Source organism: Otolemur garnettii, unplaced genomic scaffold, assembly GCF_000181295.1.
Source record: "Otolemur garnettii isolate 467f Iridium unplaced genomic scaffold, OtoGar3 scaffold00053, whole genome shotgun sequence".
Taxonomy (NCBI): Eukaryota; Metazoa; Chordata; class Mammalia; order Primates; family Galagidae; genus Otolemur; species Otolemur garnettii.
Genome location: NW_003852448.1, coordinates 10098599 through 10116983, shown reverse-complemented (window position 1 = coordinate 10116983; position 18385 = coordinate 10098599). Strand labels below are relative to the sequence as shown.

General features: G+C 45.5%; 1 protein-coding gene across 2 annotated transcripts in view; it reads left to right on the top strand.

The window, feature by feature from the left end:
* Positions 1-18385, top strand: part of CNTNAP2 (contactin associated protein like 2) — a 1940687-nt gene that overhangs the window by 1799192 nt on the left and 123110 nt on the right. For both annotated transcript variants that reach the window (XM_012806491.1, XM_012806492.1), the window contains one exon: positions 3005-3138. In XM_012806491.1, coding sequence (XP_012661945.1) covers positions 3005-3138 — 134 coding nt within the window. The remainder of the gene's footprint in view (positions 1-3004; positions 3139-18385) is intronic.

The following is an 18385-nucleotide window of genomic DNA, read 5'->3' as shown; positions in this document are numbered from 1 at the left end:
GAATGTTTTTATGCATGTGGCCCAGCAACTGCCTGCTCAGCCCCTTCATGCCCAAACAATGCATTATAATATTTTCACTGCTACTGAGATGAAAGGGGAAACGAAGGTTAAACACTGAGGGATGAAGAGAAAAATGCTCAGGGAGAGGGAGCAGCATATGCAAAGGTCCTGAGGTACACCTGAGGAAGGAGAATCATGTTTTCTAGACAATAAGAGAAGTAAGTCCAACATAGCTTGAAGGTGGAGAGAGAGAAATGAAACTCAAATCAGGACAGCATAAGCTCTATTAAGAATGAATTTCGTTATCCCATGAATAACTGGAAGACTTCAAAGGGTTTTAAATGACCCAATTAAATAACCAGTTATTCATTTTGAAAAGATCTTTGTTTTTTCAAAGAAAATATTGGGAAGAAGAAAGTATAGAAACAAGGAAACCACTCATTCAACAAGTATTTCTAAAGCTCCTACTATGGACCAGGCACTACTGTGGATATTGGGGAAATAGGCATGAAGAACAGAAACCAAAATTCTTACTCTCACGGAGCTGACATTTCAGCAAGAGATAACAGACAATTTAAAAATTGAGTACAATCTATAGTATGCCATGGGCTAAGAACTATTATGGGGAAGCCACAGGAGGGTTCTGAGCAGAGGATCCCTCTGGCCGCTGTGGGAGAGGACACTGGAATCTGAGGGGCGGGGCCAGGTCGGGGTAAGGACAGAGGCAAGGTGGGCCGTACGGAGGCTCCTACGGTAATCCAGGCAAAGATGGCTGGCCCAGGGGGTAGAAATGGAGGTGACGAGCGGGTAAGAGTCAGGGAATACTTTGAAAATCCAGGCATGAAGATTTGCTGACAAATTATACATGTATTAGAGGGAAAAGAGGGGAGTTGAGCCTTTTGGCAAGAATAACTAGAAAGATGGGCTAGAGATTTACTAAAATGTGGGGAATGGTGATGGAATCCTTTGAGACAGAGGATCTGTGCTATGTTGGCATGTGTCGAGCGTGAGGTCACCAGTAAGACATCCAGGGGCCGTTGTGTGGACAGATCCTGGGGTTCAGGACAGAAGTCTGATGAGGCTACGAGTCTGGGGTTTGATGGGCACACACCTGCTCCAAGGCCCAGAAAATGACATGCTGAAGGATGGGTCCTCGGGGACCACAAGAGTCATGGGGCCAAAACAAGGGAAGAAACATCAAGAAGGAAAACCAGGGAGCCGGTGCTAGAAGCCCCCAGTAGGCCACGTTTCCAGGAGAAGGTGAGGATGAGCGTCTGTGCCGCCTGAGAGTTACCACTGCCCTGCTCCTCCGGGGCCCTGAGGCCCAGCGAGGGTAGGTGGCCCCTGTGGAGTAGTGACCCCCAGAGGGGACTCCCTGCAGGATCTGGAAGCAGCAGATGTGCACAGCTTCTGGTGTGGGACTTGTAGGAAAGAAGAGCAAAGGAGGAGAGGGCACACTTGAGAGTGAGATGGGGTCAGGAGTGATCATTGTCGAAGAGGAGGCTGAGTGGGCTGCAGTGACCCAGCCGAGGTCTGAGCAGGAGCTCTGCATGGAACCGCACCCCTGTGGGTGCCCCCAGATGCAGACACCGCAGGAATTTAGACCAAACCAGGAGACAAAACCATTCGTGCTCGGCTGAAATGTGATAGGCAAAGGAATCGAGGGTATGATGCTAAAGTAAGACTCAGAAAGAACAAGAGTGTGTTGAATTTTGTTCAGAAAACAAAAGTGAGGAAATGCAATTAGCTTTTGATTATTCTCCTGAATGCTCTCAACTCCAGGAACTTGGTGCTGGGAGTGGCAAGTGTAAAGCTAGAATCCTGAAATGAGGGACAGCAGCTCACAGGTGTGTGTGGGAGAGAGTGACAGAGAGAGAGAGACCGACTTCAGGGAAGTGTCTGGAAACAGAATGCCAAGATGTTCAGAGTAGTTCTCTTTGAATGGCGGAATTTCAAGTGACTTTTTTTCTTTCTGTTTTCTCTCTAAGTTTTAATTATCACGTTTTATTTTCTAACTTACAAATCAGAGCATCAGTTTTCTTCCTCTAGAAACAAACGGAAAGAGGCCAGGTGGCATCCACTAGGTGGTTTGCAGGGGGTCAAACTCTTGCTCAACTTCTGGCTCCATTTTTAAACCCTGAGATGTCAATGGCTGTTAACAATAGGAAAATCACAACTGGAGTCAAAAAAGAGAGATTAAAAAATTGATGTCTTTAAAGATTGATCATAAATAAGAAATAAAAGTTGTGCTTGCTGTGCAGATTAACTAAAAGGAGTCATATTAGTCTTTTTGAATGTCATTTGTCATTGTAGGGAGGAAGGCAAGAGGAAAACAAGAATAGGTTGTCCGGAGAAAATGAACTGTCCGTACGGGGCAGGAGTGGCCTGGGGCCTGCGGGAAGCCATCTTTCCCTTTAAGTTCCCTTTAATTTGCCTTTGGTTCATTTGGAACCTAAAATCAAATTGACCCCTTTGCTTTCTTTCTTGGTCTCAGTGAGGCCACCCCAAATCACACATATTTATCTTTTAAAATTATGTTTATTTTTAATATCCTACAATCACGGTTCTTTCCGATGCCCAAGGCCACATTCTGCTGGTGGAGTGAGACCACCCCTGCACTCGGCACTCATTTATCTCTCACGTCTCGTGGAGTTTTGTGGGGCCCGCAGGCATCGCCGGGTCCTGTACTGTATAAGTCCTCATTTTTCATTTCCACGTCCAATCCCAACGTGGATCGTTCAGGCCATTTGCTGCTTCTGCTCAGAGATGGTGGTCACCGAGGTCACTGCTGGCAGACTGTAAATATGCGTGAGCCTGGTGCTGCGGCCAACTTGGACTAGTTGCCTCTGAGATAGTAAATCTGGATTCAAAACCAGAACAATGTCAATGGCCATGAAGGGAGGGGACAGTTTGCTATAAACCTACCCAGCAGCATTTGGGGGAAGTGACATTAAAATGAAAGCTACAGCAGAGATTACAGTTTCTTTCCTTTTCTCTCCTGTAGGAAACTTACAGATTCGGTACAACCTGGGTGGCACCCGAGATCCCTACAACATCGACGTCGATCACAGGAACATGGCCAACGGCCAGCCCCACAGTGTAAACATCACCCGTCACGAGAAGACCATCATTCTCAAGGTACACATATGTGTGTGTGCGTGAAAATTATACATAATACAGCATCATAGTTGCTATCTCCTGTAATATGTGGCCATCGGTTTTGCTTTGGGGGTGCAGCCGGGGGAAGAGATGTTTGTCACACTTTTCTCCTACACGTGTGTGATAGTGAAGTAGAAAGACACATAAGTCTCACAGGAAAGGCAACAATGAAATCGACGGTGCAGACACTTTTTACAGGGAGAAATAGAACAGATATTTATTCTGTGTATTCTCTGAGGCTTTGCCGGCCGTAGACCCACCCAGCTACCCGTCCACTCATTCTGTCCGACACACCATCTTTATTTACCTCCTTCTCAGCCACCTGACACTCCTGTTTCCCAGCAAAGGCTATTTCGGTTTCTCTGACCTACTTCTTCCACTATCCAACACAATGTGAAGAACTAAATTCGGTTTGGGGTTTTTTGTTTTGTTTTGTTTTTCTCTGCAGAGGCTTTGCCTTAAAATTCCGCCAAACACAATTGCTCCCCAGAATCTCAGTCTCCGGTTGTTGGCTTCTCCCCACCCCCATCCCCCGGTGAAGTTCGGTTTTATTATGAGGCTCAAATTTGACTCCAGGTTCATTTATTGCCCCCCGCCCCACTACTGACTTTTACAGTGAGGAAACCAGCCTGGAAACCCCATGAATAAAACATACCGTGAGGAGGTCTCCCTGGGAGCTAAGCCAAAAGATCAAGGATGGGAACTGTCACTGTGTTCTCTAGAAGGAGTTCAGAATAGATCCCTGTCAGGAAGGAGAACAGCAGGAGGACACTGTCGTGTCAGGAAAGTGGAGTGTCACCTGGCAGGAGTTCAGCAGCCTCTCAGCCCTCATTCCGATGCGGCAGGTTGCTGCGGGAAGTGTGGGTTGCAAAGAAAAGGCACAAGCCCTGTCTCTTTTGAGCACTGGTGGATGTCAAATTCATAACTTGATATGGAGTTTGCACGTGGCCTTTAGCAGTAAGTGCTAGAGGGCATTTTAAGGAGAGGTCTTTGCTAGGAAAACGACCATGCTGTTATAGCTTACTGCGCCGTCAATCAAACGGGGTGTGATGAGGCTATCTCGTAGTGATCCAGAGTCCCTGAGCTGCACACAAGGCCGGGCGCAAATTCTTTATTGAGTAAACGAAGCCCAGCTTTATAACCATGACGCGAGTTTTAGCTGGAAAGGCCAACAAGCCCAGCAGACAGACGGTGGTATACCATCTTATCAAAACTGTCATCATGGGCCTTTGATTAGAGACGTTTTCTTATTTTAAACCATCCAATCCATCGCCTCTTTCAAAGAAAGCAATTTATCTAACCATTTTGCGAATGCACAATAACACTAAAAGTTAAAAAGACCCAAGCAGTTGGCTTTAAGGACAGTGTAACAGGGAGGGAGCCACCACAGCCATAGACTCTTACAGGTGAGCCCTTAGCCTCTTTCACAGTGAATTCCAGCTGGACCTGAGCAAGGGGAGACAAGTGCACAGTTTTAAGAACTTAGGGCTTTGGAGGCACAGCAAGGCAGAAATCCAGGTGGTGGGGAGACTGCGAGCTGCAGAGAATCAGGGCTGAGAAGGTCTGGGGCAGAGTCTGGTTCTGTTGCTCAAGATTCTTTGGGTTACAATTGACAGAGCTAGTTTGTTAGGGAAAATTCCTAGGGTAGGTCTTAGAATTATAGAATTTAAGAAAGAGAAAACTAAAATGTGGGAAGAGAATCTAGGGAACCTGCAAGATTAAAACTATGGACCAGAATATAGCAGTGGGCCGGCCTCTCTCTCTCTCTCTCTCTCTCTCTCTCTCTCTCTCTTCATCTCCCTCTTCCCCCCCCCCTTCTTCTTTCCCCCTTATCTCCACCTCTCACCTCTCTCTGAGTCCTGGCTAATTGCCTGTTCCTGCAAACTCACACATCATGGGACACAGTCCCAGGAATGTCATGCTCAGTCTTCCCAACTCTGCTACTGGAAGAAAGGGTCCTGGTTTCCTGATTCTAACTTTAAAGCTGCAGAGCGTTTCTGATTTACCTGGCTTGAGTCCTGTCCTCACCCTGTTGGGATCAGGGGGTAACCCTGGCCTGGCAGTCCCTAATGGATCTCAGGATTAGGGTGGGGAATTGGGAAACTCCTCCAAGAGAATAGAACAATTCACTTGCAGTAAAGGGAAGGAGATGTGCAAGGCTGAGAGGTAGGGGAAGAGGCAAACCAGGGCTACCCCAAACCACAGGGCAGAATTCTGCCCCGGGAACTGTACCTGGAGGCGTGGGAAGTCCTGCTCTCCCTCCGGCTCCGTCACGCAGTGTTAGGTGACTGCCTTGGGATCTCTGGACCTGTCTGGAAGGCCGGCCCCTCAGCCTGCTTGGTGCAGGTGGGAAAGACCTGGCAGCCTGGGAGTCCCTGTCTTTCTCAGCCCAGCCTCTCCCATCCAGGCACCGTCTTCCAGCGTCCTCCCTTTTCTGAGGGGAGGGAGAGAGTAAAGGTAGAAGGTGGGAGAGGATGAAAAGGGTAAGGTGGAAAGCAGATCTAAGGAAGCCTCGCTCCCACATCCGGCCTTCTTTGGAGGCTTTGCAGACCATAGAAGGAATTTCAAGGCTTTTAGAGCTCTCAAAATACTGTCATTTTATTCTTAAAACCATCTACAAATCCATCTCCAGAACCTCTACAACCTCAACAATGTGTGGAAAGAGATACAATAAGAATATTAACAGGGATAATTTCTGTGTCAAGAAATTATAAATGGTTTTATTTCCTCCAGAGTTTTCGGCCCTTCTTCATGTTCTGTGGGAAGCATGCGTTGCATTTTTATAATCAAACAAAAATATAAAACATTCATGCCTTCTTTACCTATTTCCATAGCCCCAGTTGTAATTAAATATAATGGCAATGCCATTCAAATAATTTCAAATTAAAATTGACTTATAATCAAAGAACAAAAAATAAGACTGATTCAGATTTTTAAAGTGCTATGAAATGATGCCTAGGGAATTAAGGTGAACGTGCGTGCCTTTACACACGCTCAAACATCATATGATTCAGATGATCTGGATCAGTGTTTACGGGAAGTTGAAGAGCAGGTTTACTTTCCTAGCTGAGTGTGGCTAAAGCTAACATTGAATTAATTTGCATTCCCTCAGCACACACCCTCTGCACAGGGCTGAGCACTGGAGGGAAACTGACCTTGGATGAAACATTTGCAGCTGAACAGCAAAGCGCCCAAACCTCCTGGCAGATCACAAAGAACAGGCGTAGGCAGTTACCAGACACCAGAGTGAACCAGAACCCAGGACAACCCTCAGGTGGCATCATTTATGAAAACCCACAGTAGCGTCAGGGATAAGAACTGGAGGCTTAATGCCAGTCGAAATGTAAACAGGCCGAACACAGGCAGAGAGCACCTGAAAAACTCCTGCCCGTGATGAAAGATCACCACAATTAGCATGAATCCCAAAACTGAGCGTCAACCACCAACTTCGCGAAGCCTCCTGTGACTCACCCTCCTGCTGTCTTTGCTTCCCGCCTGCCTGCGATCCTCCGCTCTTCTAATTCCTGCTTCTTTCTTTCTTTTCAACCACGTTGCACAAGGGATCTAAGTGTGGGGGGTGGGTCGCAGGGAGCACATAAAGTAAAGAATTAAAGGAAATCACAAAAGTAAGTCCCAATCTAGGGGAGATAGGGCACAATTACTCAGGTCATACGGTCTCACTATGAGCATAAATCTGACTGTGAATATCTTGGCAGTCAGACGTGCACAACCCCAAAAGGTAAAATACACCAATTGCTAAAAAGAACGGAAACTTTTCTTTCTGTACTATTTTTTTTTTCATTTTCTGTCATACCGTGGATTATATTTGCTGACAGACACAGCACACGGCATGATCCACGTGTGCAAAGTGATATCCTGGGTAATATGCTGTCACTTTATAACATCCTATTAAATCCTCAGAAAACCTTACAAGGTACAGGCCATTATTAGTATCTCCATTTTAAAGATGCAGAAACTAAATCTCTAGAAATCTGACATAACTCACCCTTTGGAGCGCCGTGAGGTGCAGCAGCACAGTTGAACCCAGGACCACCACACTTCTAAGTTTACACGAGCTCTTAACCCTTACTCAGTAGCGACACATCTGGAAGGACACTTATGAAATTTTGAAAATGAGTGCCTCTAACTGATAAGAAAGTGAGTTAGATTATTTTTCTTACACTAAACAAGTTTAAAAATATGAGAAATGCCGGGCATTCACACCTGTCATCCCAGCACTTTGGGAGGCCGAGGTAGGTGGATTGCCAGAGCTCATGGGTCAAGATCAGCCTAAGCAAGAGTGAGATCCTGTCTCTAAAAATAGCCAGACATTGTGGTGGGCGCCTATAGTCCCAGTTATTTGGGAGGCTGAGGCAAGAGAATCACTTAAGCCCAAGAGTTGGAAGTGGCTGTGAGCTGTGATGCCACAGCACCCTGCCATGGGTGACAAAGTGAGACTCTGTCTCATAAAAAATAAAAATGAGAAAGCATGGAGGTTAATAAAACATATACCTATGTTCCCACCCTCCAAACATTCCAGATTTGGACATTCTTCTGTATTTATTCAGATTATTTAAAAAGGTAGAGAGAATTGAAGGCCAATTGCCCTCCAGGTTGCAGAGGGCAGGCCCTGAGCCTCACAGTCGTCGATGCCTCTGGCAGCTGGTCTGCAGCAAACGCTGTCCTTACAAGGCTGTTTGGTGCTGCATCTCCCCTGAGAGTCAAACACTCTGCTCCTCACTGGAATTCAGCCCATGAAAATTCCAGTTTTGAGAAGGGGTAGAGCAGGTGATGGGGCAGGGACAGGGACGGGGCTGAGACCATGCAGCTTTCTGACATGCTGACCTGATCCAGGATAAACCTAGCTAGAAACAAATACGTGTCAACTACGTGTTCTTTAAGCAGTGATCCACGAATATCACGTGTTTTTGAGTTTTAATGCAAGCTAGACAATAGAGAGTTTGGGAAGATATTGTCTGGCATAGATACTCAGGATTCATATTCTCTAAATACCAGATGAACAGATGGGAAGGACGCATCCTTTTGGCTTTCGTCTGACTGGAGGGCCATCTTATCTTTGCCAAGAAGCAGCTAACAGATTGCCTGTGAGCAAAATAAGGCCTTTCTTAGAAAATAATCCAGGTCCTCAGGAACAAATGATGATTAGGTCCCCAGGTTCCCGGGCCACAAAGAGCACAACATTGATTATTTTCATGAGGAATTTTCAAAGCAAATTCCACCCCCCCACAAAAAAAAAAAATCATTGAATTCTATTTCTTAAAATAAAGAGGATAATTTCTTACCTGCTATTCATCAGAACTTCAACTAAATTGTATAAAACGGTTGTATCAATCGCTAATTATTCTATGTATTGTATATCAATCCTAACAATTATCAAAGAAGTGTCAAAACATCAGCAACAAGAGTGCTGAATGCAAGGGATGGTTGCAAAGATGCAAACCCGAGGTGACACCAGTTGCTGTAGCAAATTAACTCCCCAAAATCTCAGTGGCTTAACCCAATAAAAGTCTGTCTTATTTTATGTGTATTTTTAGAAAAGGGAAGCCCTGTGTTCCATGCTGGGTAGGCCCTCTGAGGACCCACCAGGCCACCAGCTCCCATCCCTCCCCCATTCTTGGCCATGGGAAGCGTCCCTTGATCAGGCCAAATTCTCATCCAGTATTCTCAAGCTCAGGGACATTCTCAAGCTCGGGGATGCTCTGCCTTGTCTGTACTCAGCTGTGGCCCCCTCTGAATTAAGAACTGGGGATCATATGTTCTTTCGCAACTGTGCAACTTTGGGTTCTATTTCCTGCAGCTACAAATGGCACTTACAGTTGTTTTACGCTCACAAGCCTTTTATAGACTAGACCTATTGTTTCTTTGCCAATACCATACCCTCAAAGCCCAAGGTGGCTTCTGATCTATTTGCTCCAGTCAGTTGCATGTGCCTGTTAATATACCCCAGACTCTTTCCTAGACACAAATCTGGGACCTATTTAATCACGTCCTTCCAGGTTGCCTGTGCTGCTCTCTCTGTGTAATGACCACGACTTGAGGCCAGCTAACACAAGAGGCTTGGGTGAAAAGACCCTTACTTTGAACCCTACCCCTGAGGCTAAGTCTGTTTGCTGAACTAGGAAATCTTACAGCACTTTTTTTTTTTTTTTGCCAAAGATTTTTGCAGTGTTATTTCTTACTCTCTGATGTAAGGCTCTAAATTTCTGGACTTTTATCTATTCCCTTTCATGAATGTGTGGAAGCTGGTCCATTCCTTCTTGAACTCATCTCTTCCTTGAATAGGTGGCCCAAAGCACCTGGCGATCATGACCATTCTGCCTCTTTCCAAGCACCTTACTTAAAGCTGCAGGTTGGAGGCATTCCATCCGCCTTCCAGTTGATGTGAGGTGACAGGTTATGGCACACTTTATTGCATACTAGCCTTTCTGTCTTTCCAGCCCCTAATATCCATTTCTGCACTACCTGCCACATGACCACAAAGCCAGAAATTCACATTTTAGGTTTCTGTTTTGGCAGCACCCACTTCAAGGCCCCCATTTGTCTATCAGTTGAGGTTATGTTAGCTGCTGTAACAAAAAAATCGGAGGCTTAAGACAAATATCTTTCTATCTCTCCAACACAACAGTACAATACATGTGTCCCTAGTTGGAAAGATATTTCCTCCAAGCAATGATAGAGCCCTTGCTTGGAGTTGGGCAGACTCTAATGGAGGAAACTGTGCACAATGTACAAATAGATTGATAAAAAGTTGTTAGTCCAGAATTGATACAGGAGCCCGTACGGTAGTTCAGTGCAGTGTCTACAAAGTCTTAGGGTCGGGTACTGACGGGTAGATAAGGGGCAAGGGAGGACATGGAAGAATATTTCTTATACAAAAGGGAAGGGCGTGTGTGTATTCCAAAAGAGAACTTAGTGTAAAACAATAATGCTAGGAGAATGATCCCTTCGTAGGCTGAACCCTGTTTCCAGCCCATGAGTGGGAAGGATACCACTGGAGAGGGCTCTGTAGAAAGTATTACCGGGAGAAACATTCTCAGATACATGATATCATATGGTCTGTAGTCCCATACAAATATTGAATGCCATAAAATCAGTAGTCTGGGGCACATGAAAAGTTTCATCAAGAATTGTTGGTGTAATTTGATTAAAGACAAAGTGAAAAGTGATTCACTTGTGGACTTTTAGGGCAGGGTCTATGTTAATTTACGTTAACTGATGTGAAACCTTGATGGGCAGGGCTGCACCAGTTCACCACTCTCTGCACGTGGAAATGTGTTCAGTTGTAAGGAGTTTCAAGCCATCATCTTGAGTCCAGAGAAAGTCACTCTCTGCTTGGGAGGCCTTTAATGACACTGCTGTGGAGTGCTCAAAATATCAAAATATTTTTAGAGATTGATACTCTCAATCTTATGAATTGGGAAAGTCCGGTCATTATAAAGATGAGGAAACAGAGGCTCGGCGCCTATAGCTCAACCGGCTAAGGCGCCAGCCACGTACACCTAAGGTGGCGGGTTCGAATCCCCAGCCCGGACCTGCCAAACAACAATGATGGCTGCAACCAAAAAATAGCCGGGTGTTGTGGCGGGCGTCTGTAGTCCCAGCTACTTGGGAGGCGGAGGCAGGAGACTCGCTTGAGCCCAGGAGTTGGAGGTTGCTATGAGTGTGATGCCACAGCACTCTACCCAGGGGGACAGCTTGAGGCTCTGTCTCAAAAAAAAAAAGATGAGGAAACAGAGATTAGGTAATTCAGGAGACAAACAAGGTCTCTCTGCTCACAAGAGACAGGATCTTACGTAGAACCCGGAGCCAACTCCTTCCCCAGTGGCCCCCGTCACTCACACAGCCGTCTCTTAGTCCATCTTTGCAAGCAGGTTGGAGAACCAAGCTCACTCCTGTAATTCTGTAATTCTGTAATTCTGCCTTATAAACTTTTGAAAAGTGTCAAAAGATTTACACAAAAGCAAGTCTTTAGGGGATTAGTGCTTTCTTTGGCATCATTAGGAAAAAATGACCTAATAGCATCTCAAGGGAGGTCATAAAATCCTAACTTCTACGATCAAAAAGAACTTAAGAGGTCCAACATTAAGGCCAGCGTGTCTGTTGCACACAGTATCACACACCAAAGTGAGATTCTGTCTCTTAAAAAAAAAGTCCCAGCTCGATTCTTTAAGTAAACACGAATATAATCTCCTGTTTGTTCATCTTAGCATCCTTCTTTTCAATAGTAACACGGAGCCCAGACTGAAATTAGATACTGAAGTTCCACTGAATTATTTAAAAATGTGTGCTTTTATTACCCTTGAACTTTTTGCCAATAAAGAATGATACTAAAAAGCGGATAGATGTAAACACTCCTGAAAATCTTAATATCGGAGGTTGTTCAGGCCTTTATTAAAGAAAATAACACTGTTTGGAAGCATTAAATTTTTTTAGGGATGTCAGAGCAAATAAAGAAAGCTGACCTAGTGAGCCTAGGGCCCTGCTCCTGAAATTACATTTACTGTAACTTCTTCCCCTTGGCTAATATAGTTTTTATCTACTCTGGATGATAAACGCGGGGGCTCGGTTGTGCAGTACGGGTGTGCTTGACAGAGGGAGGTAGTTGGAAGAATAATGATGAGGCATTTGAAGTCTCCAGCTTCTTCCCTTCCCGAGCTCTTTTACCCACTCACTGGCTCTCTGTGGCATTCTCAGTGTACTCCTACTTAACTTTCCGCTTTAATGGAAGACTGACTCCTGTGTAGTTCTCTGGAGAGCACAGGTCAATATTCTATCAGTTTCCTACATCATTACAATGGCTTGATCCCACCGTAATGATGGAGGAGATATCTGGGAAGAGGAGAGAGGGCTATGTATTTTGGAAACTTGCCCATGAATCTGGTCTGTGTATAAGTCAGAGAGGGTTTGTTCTTCCCTAGTTCCACCTATCCAGAGAAGCTTGTTCAAAATTGAGACACACATCAAAAACCTCAGGACCTCATTAGCTCTTGTAACGGCTCATCTGGTTTCAGGTTGGCGGTGGGGTCTTGGCCCTTGGGAAACTGTGTTAGCAGGTTTTTAATATTTGGCTTTGAATAGAAAGTAGGAATATTTGGTGAAATGTCTCCAAATGGGGAAACAAGACATCTAACTCTCAGAGCCTCGATTCCTCTCCTTGCTGTTACCTTCAAAGGAGCATCTAGCTTTGGACTCAGACCCCCTCCCTGCTTGGCAGCAAGGACATGGATCACAGGGGCCATGGATCACAGGTATCAGAGGCGATCTTGCCCGACAAAAAGTTCTGAGGATGGTCCAGGACATCTCTGTTAACAACACTTTCCTCTGCTTAAAACCACATGGGAGGCCTAAGAATTGCACACTCTGACATTTAATTGACTTCTCTCTCCCACCCCCATCTCTACCACCAAGCCCACAGCACAGGGGGAATGTTTAAAACCGGCTGACTTGGGTAAAACGAAGTGATCACCACAACCATTCCACAGGCTGCTTACTGCTGCGGAATGCAACTCAAATTAATTCAACTTTAATGAAAAGAAGTCTGAGGGGAATAAGGAAATAAAATAGTTATTTTTTTTAATTGCACGTGAACTTTATGGACACTCTGTATGTGCTGAGTCGCTTCCTGGATGCAGGAAGTTTGGGGAGACGATGGTGAGTTGGGGGGTAGGGGCTGGGCTCATAGGGATGGACAGAATGTGTCTTTTAGCCTCCAGGAGTTCATACCCTGGGATGGCAGAAAGGACACACGTAGTCTCCACATGCATCTCCTGAGATCACAGAACTGTGCCTACTAATTCTTCTCTAGAAGGGGCGTTAACAAGCTGGCCTCCCTACCAACAGGTAAATAATAGGTGTGTCACAGAGGGGGACGCTAGTAACTTGGGCTGGGGATAAGCCCACAGCATGTGAAATGAGGTATCTCTCTGAGGATGAGCTCAGTCCAAGCAGACCCCATGGATTGCAACTGTTGAATTCAGACATTGTTACTGAGACATAAACAAACAAAAAGGGGTCTTTACTGAAAGGGCTTCCCTCCCTAACAGCTCTGTATTCTTTAGCAAGTTACTGAGATCTCTGTTGCCTTATTTCATCTCTTTTAATGGGTGGCTGGGGGGGAGGCTGGTAAGTAAAAATACAAAAAAAAAAAATTCTAATATAGTCTATGGCTCAGTGAAATGCTTCGTTCCTTCCCAATTCCCTTCTCTTCCTTAAAAGCAAAAGTAAGGGAGTAGCTGTCAGGGTCATTATCAATAAGGTCTTTGGGACTAAGTTTCCTTTGCACTGATCTGCAGTTCAGCCCATTAAACCTGCCCTGGGCACCTCATGCATTCCCTGCACGTGGCGTGGCCGTGGCCTCTGCAGGCCCACGCCAATGAAAAAGGGACCCTTGATCCCACAGATATGAAGAGAGGGTCCATCCAGGCACAAGCTCGTGCTGAGGGAGAACAAAAAAGGGAGCAAATGCATCGTCCTGGACAAGGAGGAATGAATCGCAGAGGACTGAGCTGTTCCTTAAAGGTTTTCCTGGGAGGCGGTGGCAACTGGGAGGACCACATTCTCCTATTTCTTTTTTACTACAGGGATTCAATATTTGCCCTTCATAAAATTAGACAGAAAAAATAAGTTCTAGCCCATCAAGCCCGTCTGATCGGAAGCAGAAAAAGACTCATAATGAATATGTCAACACGTCCACATTTTTCATTTCCTTTCTAAAGCAATTCCATCTGCAAATGAATTATGCACTCAGGGCTAGACAGGCCTCCATTCCTACACTCCAGAAAAATGTGTTTACTTCGCTTTGCGTTTCTTACAGCTCAGTGGGAAGCAGTGGCAATGCAATTTCTGATCCAGGGCAGGGATGGAGACGCCAGCCCTCTCCCCGGCTCCAGAACACAGCCAGGCTTCTATACAAGCCCAAGGCTGGGGAGTTCATTTTTTTCCCAAACACATCAAGTACATAAATCAACTCTCGAGAAAGAAGATAACGTTCCTGGATTTCTATTTTGTCTGTCATGAAAACTAAAGTCCAATCTGTGAGGCATTATATTGTTATATCCATTTTCAGCGCGCTAAAATCGCTCTCAAAGATTATAACTCTCCAAGCTATTTTTTAGCACAATAGGCAGAGCGGGTTGTTTCTTAGGCACAGGTAACTGAAAGCAGGTTCCTATCTCACATAAATTTATCTTCTCTCTGAAAAGTAAATGCATCTCCACATGCGGTCTGAGGTTGGCAGAGTCTCAAGCTGCCCTTCTGCTCAGGGAGGGAGGGAAGGAGCTGAGACTGAGTCTCTGGGTTTTGATGGACAGGGGCCCAGAGTGAGTTCTGAGCTAGTGTTACCACGCCCTCTAGTGGTCATTAGCCATAACCAACGGGGATGGGGCGGGAAAACGGACTCGGGAAACTAGCTCAGGGGCGGGTGGCTTTGTGCAGAGTCCAGGGTTATCGCCTCAGTTATTTGCATCTAGTGTGGAACACGGTGAGTGTGGTAGGACTTGCTATTGCTTATATAAATGTCAGCTTGCCACTGTGCTCAAAGGGTTCACCAGGCATTTTTCTTACACTTGTGCATCTCACTGCGCTCTGTCCTTGAGCACACAGAAGAACTTTGAAATGTATTTTCAGAGTGACTGAGTAAATAAGTGGACCCAGCTAATAATGATGGATTCTGTGCACCCACCATGAGCCTGAATCATCTGACAATATGCACGTTCTTTCTGCTTTCTGGGGCGTATTTGATTTACATTCTTCCCCTAGTCATCGCTTGGCCAGTTAAAGAATTACCCCCTTCTATTATCTTCGAGATGAGGAATATAATCAAAGCATTGGAGGGCAGGGGAATAAAATCTTCCTTTATGGGTAGAAGAGAGAGCCCAGGCTGGCAGTTCAAAAGGAAAGATGGACACGTGTACCCTATAAATAAACACAGCTATTTTGTACCTATAATCATTAAAAATAAAAATAAACTTTAGTTGAACAGAGGGAGGATAAAAGGAGGGATCACACCTATGGAGCATGGGACAAGGGTACAAGTCAAATCTGTGAAGTGTAGAACATAGAAATTTTGGCACAATAATCAAGTAAATGAGGTGAAAGCTATGATGATTGGTTTAATGTAACCACGTTAGATTGTATTAAAAAAATCAGCACATTGTACCCCACATATGCATGAATGTATTCATGATCTATGTGCATTTGACTTAATAAAAAAAAAACTTTAAAAATAGAAGATGAGAAAGAACACCCAAAAAAAGAAGTGGAAGTTAGAGAATATGTAAAACAAATAAGTTTGGCCCCCTCCGAGCACCCTTCCTGGGACTGTCCCCCAGGGCCCTGCAGAAGTCACACTGTGAGCACAGCAGAGCTGAGCCTGCGCTGACAGCCCGGCTGACCAATGGCATTAGCCTCCGATTGTCGATGCCGTCGTTTCTGCCAGGACTTGTGTTCTTACCTCCGGCAGGTGAACGCCACACCGTCCAGTGGTAGGAGAGGAAGGGTGGGTTCCCGCAGCTGCCAACATCCAGGCCACCTCTGAAGATGGATCCTGCTACCAGAGGGGGAGAACTCAGATCAGAAGATGGAGAAAAGGAAACGTAGCAAAAATGTAGGGGAGGCCGACACAAGCTGGAGAGGATGGGGGGGCGGGAGGTCTCCACTCCCAGGAGTGTCTCGGGCATTTCCTGTGGGCCTCAGGCCAGCCCAGCTCCTCTGCAAGCCCACAGGCCCCTGGGCTATTCTCCTCAGCAGCTCTGTGTCCTCGGGGAACTTACTGTCTATAAAGTGGGGCGGGTAAGAGCGTGCGCCCACAAAGCTGCATGTGATTAATGGAAATGATACGAGTAAAGGGCCCAAGGTGGGATCCGACCTGGAATTGGACGTCAAGGCGGGAGACGCTGATAATGTTGAGGAGAGGAAGAAGACCAAACCTTTCCTGAAATAGTCTCTGCCTTCTTCCTTTTCTTTCCCAGATCATTTCAGCAACATATTCTTTCTTCCCGAGGTTGCCAAGGGAACCCAGGCAGAGGGTCAGGAGCTAAAACGCTGGATTTGAGGAGGTTTAGAGTGGGTCTGAATCACCATGAGGTTCAAATCTGCCTTTTGGGGAGCGATCCAAGTCCAAATCCTTCTGGGCTGATTATTTCTCAGGCTCTTTTGTTATAACTTGTTTGTTTGTTTATTTGTTTGTTTTAGAGATAAGGTCTCACTCTGTCACCCAGGCTGGAGTTCAATGGTAAAATCACAGCTCTCTGCAACCCTGAACTCCTTGGTGCAAGAGATCCTCCAGCCTGAACCTAAGTAGCTGGGACTACAGGTGCACGTCACCACGCCCAGCCAATCTTCTCTCCCTCTCCTTTCCTTTCCTTTTCTCTTTTCTTTTCTTTTCTTTCTTTTTTGAGTGGAGACAGCTCCTTCCTTTGTTGCCCAGGGTGGTCTTGAAAAATTCCTGGTCTCAAACAATCCTCCCACCTCCATTCTGATATTGCTGTAACGCCCCTGTGCCTGTGCGCACACACCCATGTGTATACTCAGTGCACACAGGCACACTCTCGCAGGACTGGGGCACAAGGGGAGGGAAGTCTCACCTCCCTGCCTCACTTCTCACCACCTCTACCAGATCCTGCTACCCCTCCCGACATTCTGCTCCTTGGAACGGCTCCACACGTATCGCTAAGGAGCTCTAGTGCTTCCAGGGAACTGAGTTTTGCTGCTTTGTACAAACCAGCAGAAGTGGCCATCACGAAGCTTTCCAGACCCACAGAATTGATCCCACATTCTGAAGCGACTCTGTACATAACAATTTTCCCCATAAACCTTTCTGCTCTTTCACCTGGAACAGAATTTGAAGGATGTGGTTATCAGTCCTCTGATAATGCCAATTTTTAGACCTCTTCCTGAATATCGTTATTGCTGCCAAAACCTACTGGCAAAGTAATATTGATAGAGCCGCTGTACTAAAAAAGATGTGTTTGCCGAGTTGTTTTTTTCATATCACGGACTTTAACTATATTACAGCTAAAATCAATACAAATGTAACCTTTTCAACCACGTGAAATGAGTTCATTTTTATTATAATTCTTTTTCTGCCATTACAAGGCCGTGATTGCAAAAAGAACCAGGTCAACTTAAGCTTTATTGAAAGACCATTAAAGAAACAAACTCAAACTCATTTAAATACTGAAGCCAGTGCATTAAAAAGATCAATAAGGTAAAAGCAACTGAGGTTGCTTTACTTAAACACCCCACATATGAGAATCATTCCACAATCACAATCTGAGCAAACCTATAAACCCGGAGGACCAGCCAATAAAGAAGAAAACGCTCTTTCATTAAATCGGCTGGGAACCGTAAAGCCCTTAGCTTGAGTCTGATTAGACACACTGCATTTAAATTTTCTCTCAGAACTTTAAAACATCATCTGGCAAAGACTCATTGATCAATGAATGCCATTGACTTAGGAAAATCATTAGCTCCCCAAGTTGGGGGAATGAAATTGAGAAAAATCGCCGTTTCATTTCTTTAAAAATAACACAGGATTAGGCTACAGTGAAGGAGCGTTCTAGACTCACGGAGCATCAGGAAACGTTCTTTCTACCCACACTGAGCATGGCGTCCTGAGCACAGTCATGTCTGTGAAGCTCAATATCTACCGCTGACTCCCAACACAAGGATTAGACAGAAACGCCTTGTGTGCCTTAGTTTCCACATGTCCAAATTAATAACCTTTCCTGCCTCACCTCTTTCCCTAGATGACAAAGCAAAGATGATTGTCACAACCTCTTCAAGTTCTTCCTTAGAAACTGCAATGTTAATTGCAAACTTTAGTCACACTATGTACTTAGAATAATCATGAAATCAGAACATCCTTACTGGCCCTGACTCTAACCTTTGACCAGTCCCTGCTTACATGACCAGATGCGGAAAGCACATCATTGTTCTTTTTAAAGTACCATCGATTGTGTTTTCCCTAATTACCAAATTAAATGTGCTTATTGAGGACAGAGGAAGACTGCAGAGCCGGCCCGACCTCTCCTCCACAGCTCCTGCCTGAGCAGGGAGGCGCTCTAGCTGCTCTCTGCTGCCTGCGGCTCAGTCCCATCAGCACATGTACAGGGATCTGCAGGCTCAGTCCCATCAGCGCACGTACGGGGATCTGCAGGCTCAGTCCCATCAGCGCACGTACGGGGATCTGCAGGCTCAGTCCCAT